General features: G+C 39.8%; 1 protein-coding gene across 4 annotated transcripts in view; it reads left to right on the top strand.

The window, feature by feature from the left end:
* Nucleotides 1-2,942: 2,942 nt before the first annotated feature.
* CD34 (CD34 molecule) overlaps nucleotides 2,943-18,251 on the top strand; it is a 29,373-nt gene continuing 14,064 nt past the window's right edge. For 3 of the 4 annotated variants that reach the window (XR_004000264.1, XM_030561671.1, XM_030561673.1), the window contains exons 1-2: nucleotides 2,943-3,228; nucleotides 17,817-17,978. Coding sequence is in view for 3 of the 4 variants with exons in the window: in XM_030561671.1 (XP_030417531.1) it covers nucleotides 3,150-3,228; nucleotides 17,817-17,978 (241 nt within the window). In the remaining variant the exon portion in view is untranslated. The remainder of the gene's footprint in view (nucleotides 3,229-17,816; nucleotides 17,979-18,251) is intronic. The other variant, XM_030561672.1, reaches the window with a different exon arrangement.

Here is an 18,251-nt window from a genome sequence, read left to right as displayed (position 1 = left end):
AACATGAAATATATGGCAGAATGACGGTAAAGCAGAGCAGGAGACATGCAATTCTCCCCCAAGGAGTTAAGTCACAAACTCAATTAACACATTATTTTTTAACGAGCGTCATCAGCATGGACGCATGTTGTCCTCTGGATCCATAGCCAAAGCATGAAGAGGCATATGAATTTTTAGCACAACTGGCACGTAAATATCTTGCGACACCAGCTACAACAGCATCACTCAAATGCCTGCTCTCACTTTCAGGTGACATTGTAAATAAGAAGGGGCAGCATTACCTCCCATAAATGTAAACAAACTTGTTTCTCTTAGTGATAGGCTGAAGTAGGACTGAGTGGACTTGTAGGCTCTAAAGTTTTACATTGTTTTGTTTTTGAGTGCAGTTATGTAACAAAAAAATTACATTTGTAAATTGCACTTTCATGATAAAGAGATTGCAGGTCATACTTAGATGAGGTGAATTGAAAAATACTGTTTCTTTTGTTTATCATTTTTACAGTGCAAATATTTATAATAAAAATAATATAAAGTGCGCACGGTATACTTTGTATTCTGTGATGTAACTGAAATCGATATACTGTATTTGAAAATGTAGAAAAACATCCAAAAATATTTAATAAATTTCAATTAGTATTCTATTGCTTAACAGTGCGATTAATTTTTTTAATCACCATTAATTTTTGAGTTAATTGCGTGAGTTAACTGCAATTAATTAACAGCCCTAATTAAATCACAATCTAATGAGGGATTTCATTTCACATGATAGTTCCATAACAGATATATTTTCTTAATGCTCATAACAGTCTGCAATGCTACTATGTTTTCATTTGGGGTGGGGTGGGGTGGGAGAGTCCCAGATACGGCAGTAAGGTGTCTGGGGCAAAACAGGAGTGAAAGGCACCCACATAGAAAATATTAGATTGGGGAGGGTGCCTTTATTTCTCTCTCTCTCTCCTCTTTATTCTGCTGTACAACCTGTTAGGTAGGCATCTTGCTAAGACTGACTTCTTAGGTAAAATAAATATGTTCTTTTTATAGCATCAAAAGCAAAAATTAATATCAATTCAGTGTTTACTTTTTCAGCAGTTTGTCACACTGAACAGAACAAATATTTCTTAATCTTCCATACTGTTAATTTTGGGAGATTAAATAGATTTTTTGAGAAGTGAAGTTTTTATAGCAAAGCCAGACAACAGTAGTTTTTTTTCTTTTATATTAAAATTTATCATACATCTCTACCCCAATATAACGCTGTCCTCAGGAGCCAAAAAATCTTACTGCGTTATAGGTGAAACTGCGTTATATCAAACTTGCTTTGATCTGCTGGAGTGTGCAGCCCGCCTCCCTGGAGAGCTGCTTTACTGCGTTATATGCGAATTCATGTTATATCGGGCCATGTTATATCGGGGTAGAGGTGTATTAAAGGAACAATTTGTACCTTGGACAAATCTCCAAATTGCATTCTAGGGTCTAGTGCCTCAGCCTGCTCCATTGATTTGGATGGATTTACTTTTGAGTCTCACCAATGTGACGTCAGAACAATATATAGCACTTACAGAGTGTCTTTTTACCTGAGGATCTCAAAGTTCCTTACAAACGGAGTGAATGATTATTGTCAGTTTGCAGGTGATGAAACTGAGTCAGGGTTTAAGTGACTTAGTGAAGACCACAATATTAGTGACATAGCCAGGACCAGAATTCAGGTTTATGGCTTCCGTCGAGTTCTCCATCCACAGAATGACTATGAGAGCAGCCTGTCAAGTTTATGGATTGTATATTCTTGGAACAAAGTTCCCAGACTTGTCTGGTGCGTGTTTGTTGTTGATCCACTAAGAGTTTGTTGGTCAAAAGGTGCTGACTCTCATCTTTCCACCTACTAAAATTCATCAAAGCCACTAAAATTACAGTAAATACTTTCCTAATGCTAAATTTCTACCTAAGTAGAACTAGTTATAACAAACAGGTGGGGGAGTGGTGCTGTGGGGATTGCGGCGCTGTGGGGGTTGCGGCACAGTCGTGACTGGGAAGGAAGGTGTCTGTGAGAGTTTCTGTTAAGATGTAACCCTTATTAGAAAAATGGGAAGTCTCCTGTTCTAAGGTTATTTTTTGCTGTGAAGGAAAGGAAAAGGAAACAAACTAAATAGAGAAGAACAGGAAACAGAGAAAATGGGACGGAAAAAGCAACTTGCCCTCCATCTGAATTGAAAGGAATAAGGAGGGAATTTACTTGACTGATGTAGGACATCCTTTCCCCTAAGTGTGTTAAATAATTCTTGCTAGAAATGACTTGTCCCTGAGTCTCATCAGGGTACCAGCGAAAACCAAATATTTGGCCTTTAGAATTCACCAATTTGCACCCTTAGCTGCATTTGTTATCAACAGAAGTAAGCTGCAGGAAGTTGCTTCTAGGCCTCCCTCCAAGGCTTTAGAACTTGTTTTTATCTATAAGTTACTCAGTCCCAACACTGACCATAAGTTTCAAAGCCCTTTCATCTGTGAACCATGTTCATTGCTGGCCTAAGTGAATTCAGTATTGAAATAAACAACATTGTTCCTATTTCAGTCAGTGATGGGTTTGGTACCAGGTTCATTCTTAATTTAATTACTCAAAAAATCCCAGATTCTAAAAGCCTTCAAGGTTCCTGCAATATTATCATACAAGGATGGGTGTGGGTGGATATGTAATTTCATATTTTTATACTGCTTTTAAGTTATACTAATTCAGGGTAAAAGGGGAATTTTACTTTAATTACACAAACCATATTATGCTCACTTTCAGTATAATGCAAATTGTATATCTCTCTTCATTTTTAAAGCGAAAGGAAGCAGCTTCCATGAAAGAGTTAAGCGTGTGTCATGTTAAAAAAAAAAAAAAAAAAGGATATAGGGGAGGGGAAAAAGTTAACAATGTGATAGTGAGATTGCTATGAACTATTTAAAGCTAGATCACACTTTGGACAAACTCCACCTCATAATTTGGAACCACAAGCATAACCCGTGCAAGGGAATTCCACCCCACATGTTACTGGCCTCAAAGATTTGAACTGAAGGGGAGCTGCACACGGTCTCAACAGAGCTGCAGCAGAACTTAAAAACCCAAGAGTACAAAAGTAATATCCAGTTTTGCTCGTAAGTAATCAGCAGGGATGTTGTTCCTGGGGAGTTTAAAAGCAATGAAGAGGAAGCAGCTTTTCTGGACAGTGTTCTACGTTCTGAGCTTAATGGGTGAGTATTAAACATTAAAAGGCTACATTTATGGCTACTAAATGCGTTAAGCACAAAATAGAGTAGCGGGGGTTGAGGTAGGGTGGAGGCGAAATAATGCATAGGGAAATACCCTTCTGTACTACTGCTCCTTGGATAGCAAGGTAGAGAAAAGAGTGAGTGTACTGTAAGTGTGATATAATGTATGTTCAATAAAATTGGAGCAGACTTATGTGAAGAGCATTATATTGAGGACATTATATGTAGAGGAAGTACACTTCCTGAGTCCGTCTTCCCCAAAACAGCCAAAAATGAGTGTTCTGAACAGAAATTATTACAGCTTTAAGAAGAGTTGGGAACCAAGATATGAAAGCATCCCATTAGAAACCATGTTATAAGGAAGATGTAAATGTACAGAGTACCTCTAATGAATGTGTGTCATTTGTTGCTCTGCATTAGCCTAAAAGGACAGAGGTTTCTAATTTGTGATGACTATTTTACAGGAATTAAACACTTATTTAAAAAACAAGTGTAACTACAACACCCGGTATTATAAAAAATCTGCCCGCTTCCAAAAAAACCTTTGCTTCCTCAGATGAACTACTTGTGACTATGGGGAATCCTCCACCCTTCTTAATTCCACAAGTAACACTCAGCACAGGGAAAAAAAAAACAGAGAGAGAGAGAGAGAGAGAGGATTTTTGGTGTGTAAATTTTTGTTTTGTGCAGGGTGTTTTGTTTGTTGGGTTTTAGGTTTTTTTAAGCAATATTTAACTTTTCAATAGATTTTCATGTATTTAATCTAAAACCAAAAATCTTAATCCTAATGAAGATTGGTGTAATAAATTATAAGGGAACATTTTTGTCTGAATATTCTATATGCTGTATTAGAATAACATCCAAGATCCTGTAGGTATCCAACCTACTTTATATTCCCCTTTATCAATGAAATGTGAGATAGTAGATCCTCTTAAATAATCAGTTACATTGTGCTCTTCTGTCTCTTGTTTCATTGCTAATATTTAAAAAAGGATCAGGTTCACTCCTCTATCAAGCTGGCATGACATATTGCTCATTTGAGCCATTTCATCTCACCCTTTAGTATGCACTTACAGAAAGTGCAGTATGAAGAAACCTTTAAAGTGTGTTTTAGCATTGTATGAATGTCTGAGGTGTGTAGTAAGCAAGGCTTTTGTGCAACAGCATACATCTGGAATTAGAAATCTGAGTCACTTGTGAGTTGAAAAAAGGTAAAGGCAAAATTATCAAGTGATAGGATTTGGGAGTGAAGGGGGGTGGATGGGTTGGTGGGTCATTTTTTAATTTTGCATCTGTAATGGACTTTGAGAGAAAAAGCACATACTGTAAAATGATACCTTTTATTAGCCATGCCAATACTCTGCACTTGTACAGGATATTGCAGTGCTTTGCAAACAGTTAACTAGTTTCCCACATGTCTGGCTGGTTGGTCTTGCCCACATACTGATGGTCATATTTAGGGTCAAGAAGGAATTCCCCAAATCAGATTGACAGAGACCTTGAGGGTGGTTTGCCTTTCTCTGTAACATGGGCCATGGGTCACTTGCTGATTCAAACTAGAGTAAATGGTGGATTCTCTGTAATTTGAAGTCTTTAAATCAAGATTTGAGGACTGCAGTGACTCAGCCAATGACACTGGGCCCACTACTACAAAAATAGGGGTGTGAGGTTCTATGACCTGGAATGTGCCAGAGATCGGACTACATGATTATAATGGTGCCTTCTGGCCTTCAAGTCTGTAAGTTTCTGAACACCCCAGTGAGATAGAAAAGTATTATTTCCATTCTATATTAGAGTAAAATAAAGCACAGAGATTAAGGGCATGATTTTCAGAGATTCTGAACACTTGCTTTTCTCGTTGACTTCTACTGGAGCTGAGAGTGCCTAGCACTTGTGAAATAAGTCCCTAGGTGACATGTTTCAAGGTTCCACAGTGAATCAGTTATACAGGTTAAAACAGAACCCAGGAGCTCTATATCCTAGTTCCTTACCTTACTCCATAGATAATGCTGCCTTTTTGGTGGCTTCTAGTACATGAGCTTTTTCAGGTGTCCACAAACTAGAAGAATATATAAACTCAATGGCATGAGTTTATAAACCAGTTACTGCAAAGGAAGTGGTTCTGGCCATCAATTTTCAAGCACCTAAGCACCAGCTCTATTGCACATCTTTTAATTCTACAAGTTGTTTTCCCTTCCTCCTTTCTTAGCCCTTCTAGTCACTTGTTATCACAATAAGCTGCTCCTAAGGCCTTATTTTCATTCAGGAAGACTTTTATAGCAGGTGCTGTGCAAAATTTGGTAATTTGCAGGGATTCATACAAACAAACCTTTTTGGTCAGGAGGAGATAAAGGTCTGGGAACCTGTGACCGGTTGTTACCCCCAGGATGCAGTCTGGAGCCATTGGAGCCGCTGTGCCCTCTAACAATTAGCAGGGCTGGTCTCTCTCTCACATTGCTCTGCTGGTGATTCAGCCAGCCTCTCCAGGCCCTGTTATCACCCAACACGACAGCAGGTGGCACCACACACCCAACTGAGTGTCTTACTTAAGCCTCTCATAGATTCATAATGGAGCACAATTTCCCAGCTCCCTAGGCTTGCACCCCTGCTGGAGTATAAACCCAGAATGAGCTTGCATTGCACAGGGATCTGTGCAATGCAAGTTCACTAATGTAGTTCACTTCCCCCTTGATATGGGAAAGATATGAAAAACCAGCCTGTGTTAACCAAGCTGAGATTTTCCCAGACACTTCACTTAAAGATGCATTGGTTAAGATAAAACATATAATCACTTTTAATCTCTTTTTCTGTAGTTAATAAACTTGTTTTAGGTGATATCAAACAGCTCAAAGCAGATTATCTATCAAATAAACAAAAAATGCAAACTAAGCATAATATATTAGATAGATAGGATTTGAATTAGCAATCTCTCACCCTTACTGGTGATACAAGCAGTTCACCAAATTTCCATACACAGGCTAGAAATCCCATTAGCCTGGGACCAGCACTTTCCCCTGTTCAGTCTTTGATCCTTAGATGTTTCCAGGAGTTCTCTTGTGTGGGAAGTGAGGCCAAGAGGTGATGACACTTCCCATCTTATATAGTTTTTCCATATGGTAGGAACCCTTTGTTCCAAGCTAAGTTCTCAGCCCAGCTTGTAGAAAAATACAGGTACCAAAATGGAGTTCAGTGTCATGTGGTCTGGTCACATGCCCTTGCATGCCTTGCTGAGTCATAGCATCCATTACTCATAGGCTGGCTGAAATGTTCTTTGGTGAGGATAAACGTTTTCCAAGGTCAATTGTCTTTGCTGATGGATGATTAGCACTATCTAGCTTCTTCATTGTTGTACCTGAAAGGCTAGCTGTGGGTGTTTTCAACTTCACAACATCTTTCAGTAACATATACAGTACATAGCAAAACTCTGTAACTTCGCATACAATGATAACGCATACAATCCAACAAGATAATGTTCAACAGATCAAGACTTTTAGAATGATACCTTACAAGGCATACCTTGTACCAGATGCCACATAATTATATCATAATCATATTACTATGGTGAATATGGGGTGCAGAGTGTCACAGAAGCCACCGAACAAATCCCAAAACACCTGGCTTGGGGTCAAACTCATTCAATTTCACTTTATTTCTACCTGAAATTCAGGCCCCAGCCCATTCCAATTTGCTCAACCTCTCACTGAAATTTGCCCAAGTTCTAGCACTGCAATAAAATCACAAACCATGTGAAAAGTTTATGCTCGTATGCACTGACAGACTTCTCCAAAATCACTCTATTCTATACCATGGGTCTGTCAGCAAAGGGTCTCTAACAGTCAGTGGCATGCAGCCTCCAACCAAGTCACCTGTAGTCCACAACTAAGCTAATCTCTCTTCCCTGGAAATGGATAGTAACTCTGGAGAGCCTGTCTGTCTCGCCCAATACCACCGAACTAACTATAACCAGTTTCTTATCTCTTCGTGCATTGCAGCAGGATCTTTACCAAAGAGAGAGAATTGAGATTTGGTACCATAATATCTATGAAAACATCAATTGAGAGTGAAACAATTCACATATTCTTTAGAATAAGAAAACAGTAACTTCAATTGTATATTTACAACTCAGCATGTTCTTGCACCTATGTGCTCATAATGCAGAACTCATGTTGTTCCAATGGGCTAGATAAGTACCTAGGTTGATTAATGGGAGAGAGAAAGACACACCTTCTGCAGTAGGTGCTGTAGTGATGTAAAGGCGCTTATTCCACTAGAAGATGTTCCATCACCTTGCTTCCTAATCTGTGATGGTGCTGGAATAGGACTGTCCCTAGCTTGTTTAAAATCATGTTCATTAAGGAAGGAACAATTTGTCTGTCACGTCATAGTTAAGTGTTGGTCCCTGCATAATTCTGAAGACCTGCAACTTGTTACTGACCTCTGAGCTGTAGGTGTTCGGAACCTCTTGGGGTCACGACCCAGCTCAGATGCACAACTTTAACAAAGCAAATATCTCCTAATCAATTTCCTTGCTGATCTCTCCCTTGGCTTTTAATCTTGTTTCCCAGCAACATTTCTCCACTTCCGTGCTAGACAATAGAAGGATGCCTTTCAAGAGCTATGTACAAATTGGCTTATATAGCAAGCTGAGAATTCCCTCTTTCCCACTGACATATAGTAAATGAAAACAGAGCAGCTCTATGCTGTTGCAACGGAAAATTTGTTGACATATCTTTTCAGACTCTGAAGTAAGATTAGAATAGGTTCAGGGTAAAAGCAAATCCAGAATGATGAAACACATTACTTGAAGGCTAATAAGGAGTGATTCAGTACTTGTCTAATCTAAATGTTAAACTATAATTCAGATTTATTCCTATAACAATTTATAGTCTTTCCAAGAACTGCTTTTCATACATTTTAGATATTGCACTTAGGGGTCTATTCCTGGCTTTGCCACTAACCTGTTTTGTTATCGTGAGCCAGTTATTTCAACTTGATGCTTCAAATTCCCTATTTGTAAAATGGGGATAATGATACCTTTTTGCAAAGTGTGTGATGTTTATGTATGAAAAGCACTATATAAGAACTAAGTAACACTATTGTGAGCTGATAGTTGGCAGCTGGGCTACATTTCATAGCTAAGCTAGTTGGATGCATTCCCAGCACCATGTCAACCTTTTTAAAACCTTTGAACCACACAGTCTGAGCACTTTTGAAAATTAATCCCAAAGTGATTCATCCACAGTCACAGAGTGGGCCCGTGGCAGAGGCAGGAGTAGAACCCTTTTCTCCTGAGTCCCCTCAAAACCATCTATCCTCTCATTTGAGCATTTGCCTAAGGCTATGTCTACACTACCACGGTAAGTTGACCTATGCTATACAGCTCCAGCTATGTGAATAACGTAGTTGGAGTCAACGTACCGGAGATCAAGTTACTGCAGGGTCTACACCATGGGGGTCAATGGGAGAAATTTTCCCATCTACTTACCTTATTCTTCTCGTCGGGGTAGAGTACAGGGGTCGACTGGAGAGCGATCTGTGGTTGATTTCGTGGGTCTTCACTAGACCTGCTAAATTGACCACTGGTGGATCGATCTCAGAGCATCAGTCCTGGCTGTAGTGTAGACATAGCATTAGCCTTAGAGTCAGAAGCCAAAATGTCCCTTACCCACAAGGGTGTACAAGGGTGCGGTGCATCCCAGGAACTGCTGCATTTCAGCCACTGCTGTATGTAAATATAACTTGCATTATATCTTGGGATCCTTCTGAGTGAAAGCTGCTAAGTGGGAAATATTTGTCCACAATATCTACTGGCCTTTCTGGTTTATTTTTAAGAGCTAAAAACAATTGAGATACGGGTGGTTTAAAAATGATTTGGGGGGTTGGTTACTTTGGTTTGTACATTCCAGCTACACCATCAAAGGGGTAGATCAGGAGATCATAATATGGTGCTGAATCAGTAGAGATGGGCAAACCTGTTAGTTTAAAATAAAGGCTTTTGTCTGGGACTTGAATCAAACCCAAACCAAACCTTTGTTAATGTTTAGGGAACGTTTCTGTATGCCAAGATTCAGCTCTACGTGATTTTTACATGGCTACAATATTAACTGCAAGAATGGTGATGTATATACGCTGGAAAGTATGCACTACTGGTGAACAGTGCAGTGAATTGTCCTACTGGTGCATGTATTAAAACTTGTAGATGGTGCACTAGTGCAAGACTCTACGTATTTGTACCTCATGCAAACTATATGTGTTTGTACCCATGAGTGGGGTGCTGCATCACTATGCTTCATATGTCTACCTGTTTTTGCATGCGATCATCCTCAAGTACATATTCTTTTACCAAGATCTTGCAAAATAAAGTTAAGCGCTGAAAATTGGTGAGGCCAAGGAGGAATGGTAATTCAGGTTCAACTTCTTCTAGAAGGCTAATTGTTGTAAGTATACAAGCCACAAGCATCACAGAAGCTGCCTGAGAAATCGGGCTCCTAAGGTCAGTGGCTTATCTAAGAGCCAACTTAAGTCAGGCTACAAAACAAAGCAAAATCCCTCTTTACTGGCTCTGACTGAGCAGGGTTAAGTGTTGATTGGGTGACCCCGCTCATGGCTGACTGCAGTGATGTAATGGTTTGAGTTGTCAACCCTCCTCCTTCCCACATTCTCTTTTCTCTTTTCTTTGTGTCATTCGTGACTGCAGATCCACACCCATATCCTGTCTGGGGCTGTGTGTCGAAAAGGGGGAAAAAGATGCGGGGGGGGGGGCGGATTTTATCAGCTATTTCCAGAGGAAAGGGAGCTCCACCCACTTGAATTCCTGCCACATGGCTGGAGAGGAGTAAAACTAGAGCTTTATGAGTAATGTAGCTCAGAGTCCCAAAAGGTGCTGCTTATTGTAGCTGTTGGCTTAATGAAAGGCAAACATTGAAACCTGGCTCACACTGTTGTAGTTCCATTCTGCCCTCTTTCTCCACTGCTTCCCCATTCCGACCAACACACCAGGTCCTGAATCACAACCTACTGACACCCAATGCACTTACTGTACCTGTATAATTTTACTGCAGAAGTGTAGTCTTAGAGTATGTCTACACTGCAATTAAAAGCCTGTGGCTGGGTCATGCCAGCTGACTCAGGCTCACGGGGCTCAAGCTAAGGGGCTGTTGAATTGAGGTGTAGATGTACCCTTAAAGGACCAGGAACTAAGTGCTCATTTTGGTTCTACCCTTGTGGCTTTGTCATTTAAGCTCTGCCTCAGTTTGTCTCTCTGTAGAATTGGGCTAATACCTACCCTGCAAGGTTTTTGTAAGGATTAATTAGTTGAAGTCAAAAGTATTAAAGCAGAGATGAACTTGACAAAATGATTGTCAAGTGATTTGAAGACGAGGTGTACTATATAAAGGCTAATTAGTATTGTCATCATAGAAGAGACAGCTACTTCCACAGGTTGTACATTAGTCTTTGTGAAGATGCAGATGAGAGGAAGAAAACCCTGTATTTAACTGCCTTATACTACAAAATGGGATACAAACTGCTGAGACTGCCCCTTGTTGATCTGAGTCTGTTCCTTTACTGTAAATAGATGGGTGTTGGGTAGGGTTGGGTAGCACTGGTGCAGAACTCAGGTGTCGATGATGAGGATAAGTCAATTAAGTTTTGTTGTGTTTATGTTGCTGCTGGGTTATTTGATTTGATCTGGGATAAATGCCAGGTCTGTTTATTAATTAGTTTTATCAGATTGTCAAGGATGACCAAAGTACTAGATGGATACTCTTTTGTTGTAGGGTAGTAAAAAAGTGAATAAAATAAATATTTATGAAATTGTGTCCCTGACAACTAATTTGGAGGTGAATTCTCAAACAAACTAAGTTATCACTCCCTTCCCTGCTGGCCTTACTAGACTTTGATTGCTTCATGCTTAAAGTTTCATTTGGCTTTAATTCTCAAGTCCTTAATAAAATTTACATAAGTTTTGCAAAACTAATAAGAATGTGCTGTGCAATAAATGATCGAGGTTTTTAGCCAAATGCCACTTAGGAGCGGTATTCCATTTCCCATCTGCATTGTTAGAGACTTTTTTAGTCCTACAGCTGCAAAACACTTTGATGCTTCTTGTATTAAAATAGTTGCATGTGCTGGAGAGGCAAGGGGAGAAAAGGAGTCATTTTAATAAAACTGAGCAAATCCAAAGGCAAATTAAGGTGGAGGAAGATCCAGTCCTTGTTTTATGATATAGGTTGGTGCAAAGATTTTGGCCAAACAGCTCTTGTATTTTTATAAACATCTGGCTAAGTTCAAAGGTGTTTGTCTGGGTGATTATGGCACTTTGGGAAGTCAAGTAAAAGGAATTATGTCATTTTAATGAGGTAAAGTTTCCTGCTGATGTCCATGTAAACACAAAGCCGTGTGAAAAAGAGAGATTTAACATTACGTTAATTATTATTCTGGGCATGACATCATACCTCCTGGTTGCGATTTGTTATCAAGAAAACTCAGTGATTTAACTCTTTTGAATTGGGCTCCTTCCTGGAAAGAATATCACATTTGTTTAAAAAGAAATCTGGCCAAAACCAAAACCCTAGATCCAAACACCCCTGAACAGTGCAATTCAGTCCTATCTCTACTTTTAAGGTGTCATAGAAGTGCATTTCATGAGGGAATGGTTAGTGTAGAGGCTGGTAGCAGGATACAGAAAAATGAATATCACTGTAGGCTTCCATGGGGCTAGACTTTCAAAAGTGCTCACCGCCCAGTGCACATGCAGCATGATAACCTTTCCTGGAAATCTAGCTACTTGTTCTGGTGAGTAAACAGGAGATGAGCTCTTTGGAAAATCTGGCCCCAGGCTAGTAGACAGGATAATAATAGAATGGGCCATGGAGACTGAACTTCCTTCTCACCGTTAGATGGAGTCATTCCAGAGCAAGTCTGAGGCATGTTCTTTCTTCATATACAACTCTGCCAGTTTCCAGGCTGTATCTGTTCTAAAAACTTTCATCCAGGGATGGCAGCTTGGCTTATTTCATTAATGCAAATATTCACAATATTATGTTTTCTAATAAATACCTCTCACATTTCTTATTGTCATCTATGCTTTCTTCTTAACTGGAAGACAAATAAGAATGCAGGATATAAGTTTTCTTGAGAACATAACTGGTTGGGATAAGATCTACACATAAATATCTCTTCTTCTTTATGAAAACCTTCTCCTTCCTGAGAAGATCTTTAAAATGATACAAACCTTTTCAGGTCTTGTATAAACTAATATTTAAAGGTGTGATGTTAGCACATGCAAAGCACTTAAGAAAGCACCAGGGAGATGCAACCAGCTGACTTGGTACAATGTGTGTGTATCAGGTGCTTTTTCCTATTCCAGATGAATAAAGCAGGGGTCCTCTTCATTGCCAGCAAGGGGTTAAGAGAGAGCGTACAGCTGTTCTGTGGTCTACCCGTTAACATTGCGTGTACTCGCTCTCTTTTGGGGGTACAGATGGAGGATAGATTTCACAGTTACCTCATTGTAAACCATTTCCATATACTAAGGCTGCCAGCATGAAGGAAACTCTGAAATAGGCATTAGGAGGAAAAGGTACACAAAGTGTTCAGATGTTAATGCCGTCCCTATGCGTTGGAAAGACTATGAACTGTGTGTGAAATATCTGACGGGGTGTGGGGTCGCTGTGAGTTTCCTCTATGTTGTTGATGCCATGGAATGTAGCCTGAATGTTTTGTTCAATGAGAATGCAGAGTTGCAGTAAATCCATAGACACAAAGTTGCTCCAATCCTGCAACTTTATTGAATGTGGGTTCAAGGGTCTAACTGTGCAGTTCTCTTTGCTGGACGAGGGCCTTGATTTTATTTTAATGCTAACAGATCAGTTTGGCTAAAAGTGTGAGGGCCAATCATGCAGTCTCTATACAAACCATACTGCCTTTAATGTCAGTGTCCTTTCAGCCCATGTAGACTGCAGGACTTTCCCTGAATTGAACTTCAGTAATGAACCAAAGGTCTGTGAAGCTCAAAGTTCGGGGGGTGCACTGTGAAGCTACTCTCATAGAATTGATTGTTGGTGTTTAATGCCGAACACTACCATGTGTATTGCATAACTAGCTATATTTTAGGGGTTTATCCCTTCCTCTGAACCATCAAGCCTTGACTGGAGACAGAATAGCAGACTAGATGGACCCTTTATCCATCCTGGCATGGCAGTTGAGTGTTTTTTTTATGTTTAGGATACACTAACTGATTATTAAAATGGAATATTTGATTTCTCCCTGGAATGTGCTGCTGGGTGAATTCTGTCCTATTTTATATAGCTAATCAGCTGCACATGAACTCCCAGTGTGACACTGGCCAAGAGAGCTAATGCAATCCTGGGATGCATAAACAGGGGAATCTCTGCTAGGAGTACAGAGGTTATTTTACCTTTGTATTTGACACTGATGTGACCACTGCTGGAATACTGTGTCCATTTCTGGTACCCTCAATACAAGAAGGATGTTGCTAAATTGGAGAAGATTCAGAGAAGAGCCACAAGAATGATTAAAGGCTTATAAAACCTGCCTTAGAGAAAGAAATTCAAAGAGCTCAATCTATTTAGTTTAACAAAGAGAAAGTTAAGAGGTGACTTGATTCCAATCGATGAGTACCTGTATGGGGAACAAATATATAATAATGGTGTCTTCTGTCTGGCAGAGGAAGGTGTAACATAATCCAATGGCTGGAAGTTGAAGCTAGACAAATGGAGAGTAAATTGTAAAGTGTAAATTTTTAACAGTGAGAGTAGTTAACCATGGGAACAATTTCCCAGGGGTGTTGTGGGGCATTCTCCATCACTGACCATTTTTTAATTGTCTTGATTGGATGTTTATTCTAAAAGCTCTGCTCTAGGAATTATTTTGGGGGAGTTCTCTGGCGTTTTTTTATACAGGAGGTCTGATTAGATGATCAGAGTTGTCCCTTCTGGCCTTAGAATCTATGAATGTATGTACTAAGCCTAATTTCAGGAGTCAGTAGTAAGGCCCTCCTATACTATCTCCCATTATGCAGAATTCTCTCTGGGTTTCCATGGAAAGTTTTACATTAGCCTCAAAATTCTTCTCTGCCTTTCACCTATGACTGAGAGTAGTGTCAGTTTGCCATCAGATACGCTCTCAAGGCAGAAACTGAATCCCAGTTCACCCATTTTTATGTTCTAACCAGTCAATCCTACTCCATCCTATAATGAAAGGCATTACATCCATCAATCTTTTCATTATTTTATTTATTATTTTAGCAAGTCCTACTTGAAATACTGTTCCTGTCCCTCAATAGGACAGGAGTCCTATTCCAGAGTGAGTCCTTACTTACACTATAGGGTCTTTGGGTCAGTGACTGTCATTTTACTATTTGTGTACAGTGCCTACGACCATGGGGCCCTGATTCCTGACTGGGGCCCCTGAGTTCTACTATCCACTTGGATTTTTTCTTGTCTGTTAGGGTATGTTTCTCATGTTGCAATTTTAAATCTAAGCCTAAATATAGTACTGAGGGTGCAACTCAGTCTGAGTTGTAGCAGCTTGGCACACCCTCCCTCCTGGGAACACTGTGAAAAATGATGTCATGAGGTTAACTGTCCTCATTTCCTGTGGCAGGGCCAAGAAGTAGATGGACTTTCACAGAGACATGAGCAAGGCATTAGTACCCATGAAGACCTGAGATTCCCTCTCTCCTCACCCAGATTTCTGGCTCATTTTCTGTTTGGCTAAATAGCTGTAGGGTCTGTGAAACTATCCCTGGCTGGAGCAACCTGCCCCTGAAGCCTATCTTGTAGTGGGTTCTTTGTAACATTTGTGTCATTCTTATTTGCAATGAATTTATCTCCCTTCTTTATATGCTTTTCCAATCATTTCATTGTCTCATGACAAAATCCTTCCAGTTTTTCTCAATACTGACAGTATGTTGTGCAAGATTATGAAGGATTTACATGAGGCATTAATCGTGGAGGACTGAAATGCTCCCAAACATTTGCCAGAGACATCTCAACACAGTCTTTTGAATCTACCTCCTCGTGTGTTTTGCTTGTGTAGCTGGCAACTCCTCGGCATTCCAATATTTCTCCCATGTGCGCACACACGAACAAAATTATATTTCTTAACATAACCCTATACTCAGATTTTAGAATTTCCAGTATCAACAGTTGGCAATTTTCATCCAATGAAGTTACAAAACAAGGGTCAGTTTTCTTTCTTAAATGGTCTATCACCTAATCTGGATTGTAAAATATTTCCTTTATATTTAGCTTGACAACAGCATGGATTAAGCCCATTTCTGTAATCAATCCCATAAAGTGATTTAGGGCTCAATCCTCCCAGGGACTGAGTATTATGGGCCCACCTCAGCAAAGCACTAAGGCTCCAGTTCAGGAAAATATTCCCATTTAAAACAACAGTAAGCATTTAAAACAACTTTAACCATGTACATAAGCATGACTTCAATGGGACTTACATACATGCTTAAAGTTAAACACAAGTTTAAGTGTTTTGCTGGATCAGGGCTAGAATGCTCAGCAGCTGATAAAGAACTTAATAATATCTCTGTTAAGTTCTGAAAAAATGAATAATGGTGAAATAATGTATCTTGCAAGTTTTAGAGTTCAGTCACTACTGGATAGAAACTAATGTGACAATCGATGTATTTTTTACAAGAATCTAGAAACACATAGAATGTGAAGTAGGTATTGAACCAGTTTGTGGAAAACAGAAAGAGGTTTCCAGAGAGGAATAAAAAAAGCATGAAAAACAGGAGAAAAAAAAGTCTTCAATAATGTTTAAGGCTTGCTTCAGATATCACATAAGCAAAGTCAAAGGTGGGATATTATCTCACATCATCTGATTACTAGGAAACATACAAACTTTTAAATTAGAATATTTGATGATTCTCTAAATGTTCCATTTTACCTCAAAGAGATGCAATATCTCTAGTCAACAGGGACTTGATTCAAAGCCTATGGGAATGCTTCTGTTGACTTCACTGGGCTTTGGATCAAGCCCTGAAGGAGTTTGTGCCTGCAATAATGTGAATATATTTGAAATTTCCATTTCTTGTTCCTATAGCACACACGTGGTCTTTTTCAAATGCTGAATCTTTCCTCCCAAATCTATTAATTTAGGCTAGTGAACAATCCAATCCTGCACTGGGCTCTGTACAGCTGGACTCCTGTATTCCCATGGGCTTAATGTAGGACCAGGACCATCATGTCCAGTTGCTGCTCCATTCTTGTTTAAAGTTGCAAACAGACACTAGATTAACATTTGAGCCTTTGATATGCCCCAGTTCGATTGTCTGGTCTCTGAATTTCTTCCATATGAATTATAAGGCCATTAAGCTTTTTTGGCAAGGAAAAGAACTGTCTGCTTGTGAAAAGAGCTATTAAAAATCCCTTTTCTCCCCTTTAAAGAATAAATAATAAACTTTTCCAAAGCCAAATAATTAACAGAGGATACCAGAGAGAGCTCTGCCTTTTCCTCAAGGTGGCATGGGGCTACTCAGTGGTGGTCAATCTTCAGGACAGTCCTGGTACAGTGATCCTGTTGCGGAAGGGAATGGTTTAGGGATATAAACTGGCCATCAATAAATTTAGACTTGAAATGAGATGAAGGTTTGTAACCATCAGAGGAGTGAAGTTCTGGAACAGCCTTCCAAGAGGAGAAGTGCGACAAAAAACCTAACTAGCTTCAAGACTGATCTTGATAAATTAATGGAGAGTATGTATGGTATGATGAGACTGCCTACAACGGCAATTAGCCAATCTGCAACTGCTAGTAACAAATATCTCCAATAGGCAGTGATGGGACACTAGATTGGGAGGGCTCTGAGTTACTACAGAGAATTCTTTCTCGGGTATATCGGTCTGCTGGGTCTTGCCCACATGATCAGCGTCTAACTGATTTCCATATTTGGAGTTGGGAAGGAATTTTCCTCTGAGTCAGACTGGCAGAGACCCTTGGGGTTTTCGCCTTCCTCTGCAGCATGGGGTGTGGGTCACTTGCAGGTTTAACAAAGAGTATACAGTGGATTCTCTGTAACATGAAATCTTTAAACCATGATTTGAAGACTTCAGTAACTCAGCCAGCGGTTATGAATCTATAACAGGAGTAGGTAGGCGAGGTTCTGTGGCCTGCGATGTGCAGGGAATCAGACTAGATGATCGTGTTGGTCCCTTCTGGCCTTAAAGTCTATGAGTCTGTCATCATTTCATGAAGGCTAGGGGACTGTGTATCTGTGTGGGACGAGGGGGGCCTTAAACCTCCCTCCTCTGCTGCCCAAGATCCGAGTGTCAAAAGGACAGTCAGTGCCAAGAGGGCAGCCTAAGGATCAGAAGCCTTCAAACAGAAAAGGGGAAGAAGCAACCGAATCCAACCCTCTTGTAAAAACAAACAAACAAAAGAAACATTGCAAAAATCATACTTATTTCTTTCAGAAAGGGACTCTCATGTTGCATGTGACTGAAATATCTGAGTCCTGTCTGTCTGCCTCTCTTAGCACAGATGCCATATAGTCCTTTTTAGCTTTAATTAATACTCCTTTCCCCCAGACAATAAAGTTTCTGGTGAAAAGAACCACAGCTCATCAGCCACTATGTCACCTTCAGTGATGAATGCTACTACCACCAGTGTAACACCAGCAATGACAACTGTCACTCTCGCAGAAACGATGGTCTCCTTGGAGCCTAAAAATATGTCACCAACACCAGAAGGTATGGGAAATTGATTTGAACTTGCTAATTATTCTCCATGCTCTCTGCAATTTCTATTTGCTGATGTGCTTTAGTGATTGAATTTACAAGATGTGAATGTGAAACTTGCTTTAAGCAAGCACCCAAAGGATGATTTAGAACTGGCTGTCTTATCGAAATGGGCTTTTAATTCATGGTTAAACCAAAATGATATTTTAGAAATGAGTTCAGTATGGAACCACAGATGTGAACCCCAACTTGTCCCCAGGCTCCTGAAATACTTCACTATTCCAG

This window comes from Gopherus evgoodei, chromosome 4 (genome assembly GCF_007399415.2).
Source record: "Gopherus evgoodei ecotype Sinaloan lineage chromosome 4, rGopEvg1_v1.p, whole genome shotgun sequence".
NCBI classification, from domain to species: domain Eukaryota; kingdom Metazoa; phylum Chordata; order Testudines; family Testudinidae; genus Gopherus; species Gopherus evgoodei.
Note: the sequence above shows the minus strand (reverse complement) of the source record. Positions and strands in the feature narration are given on the sequence as shown.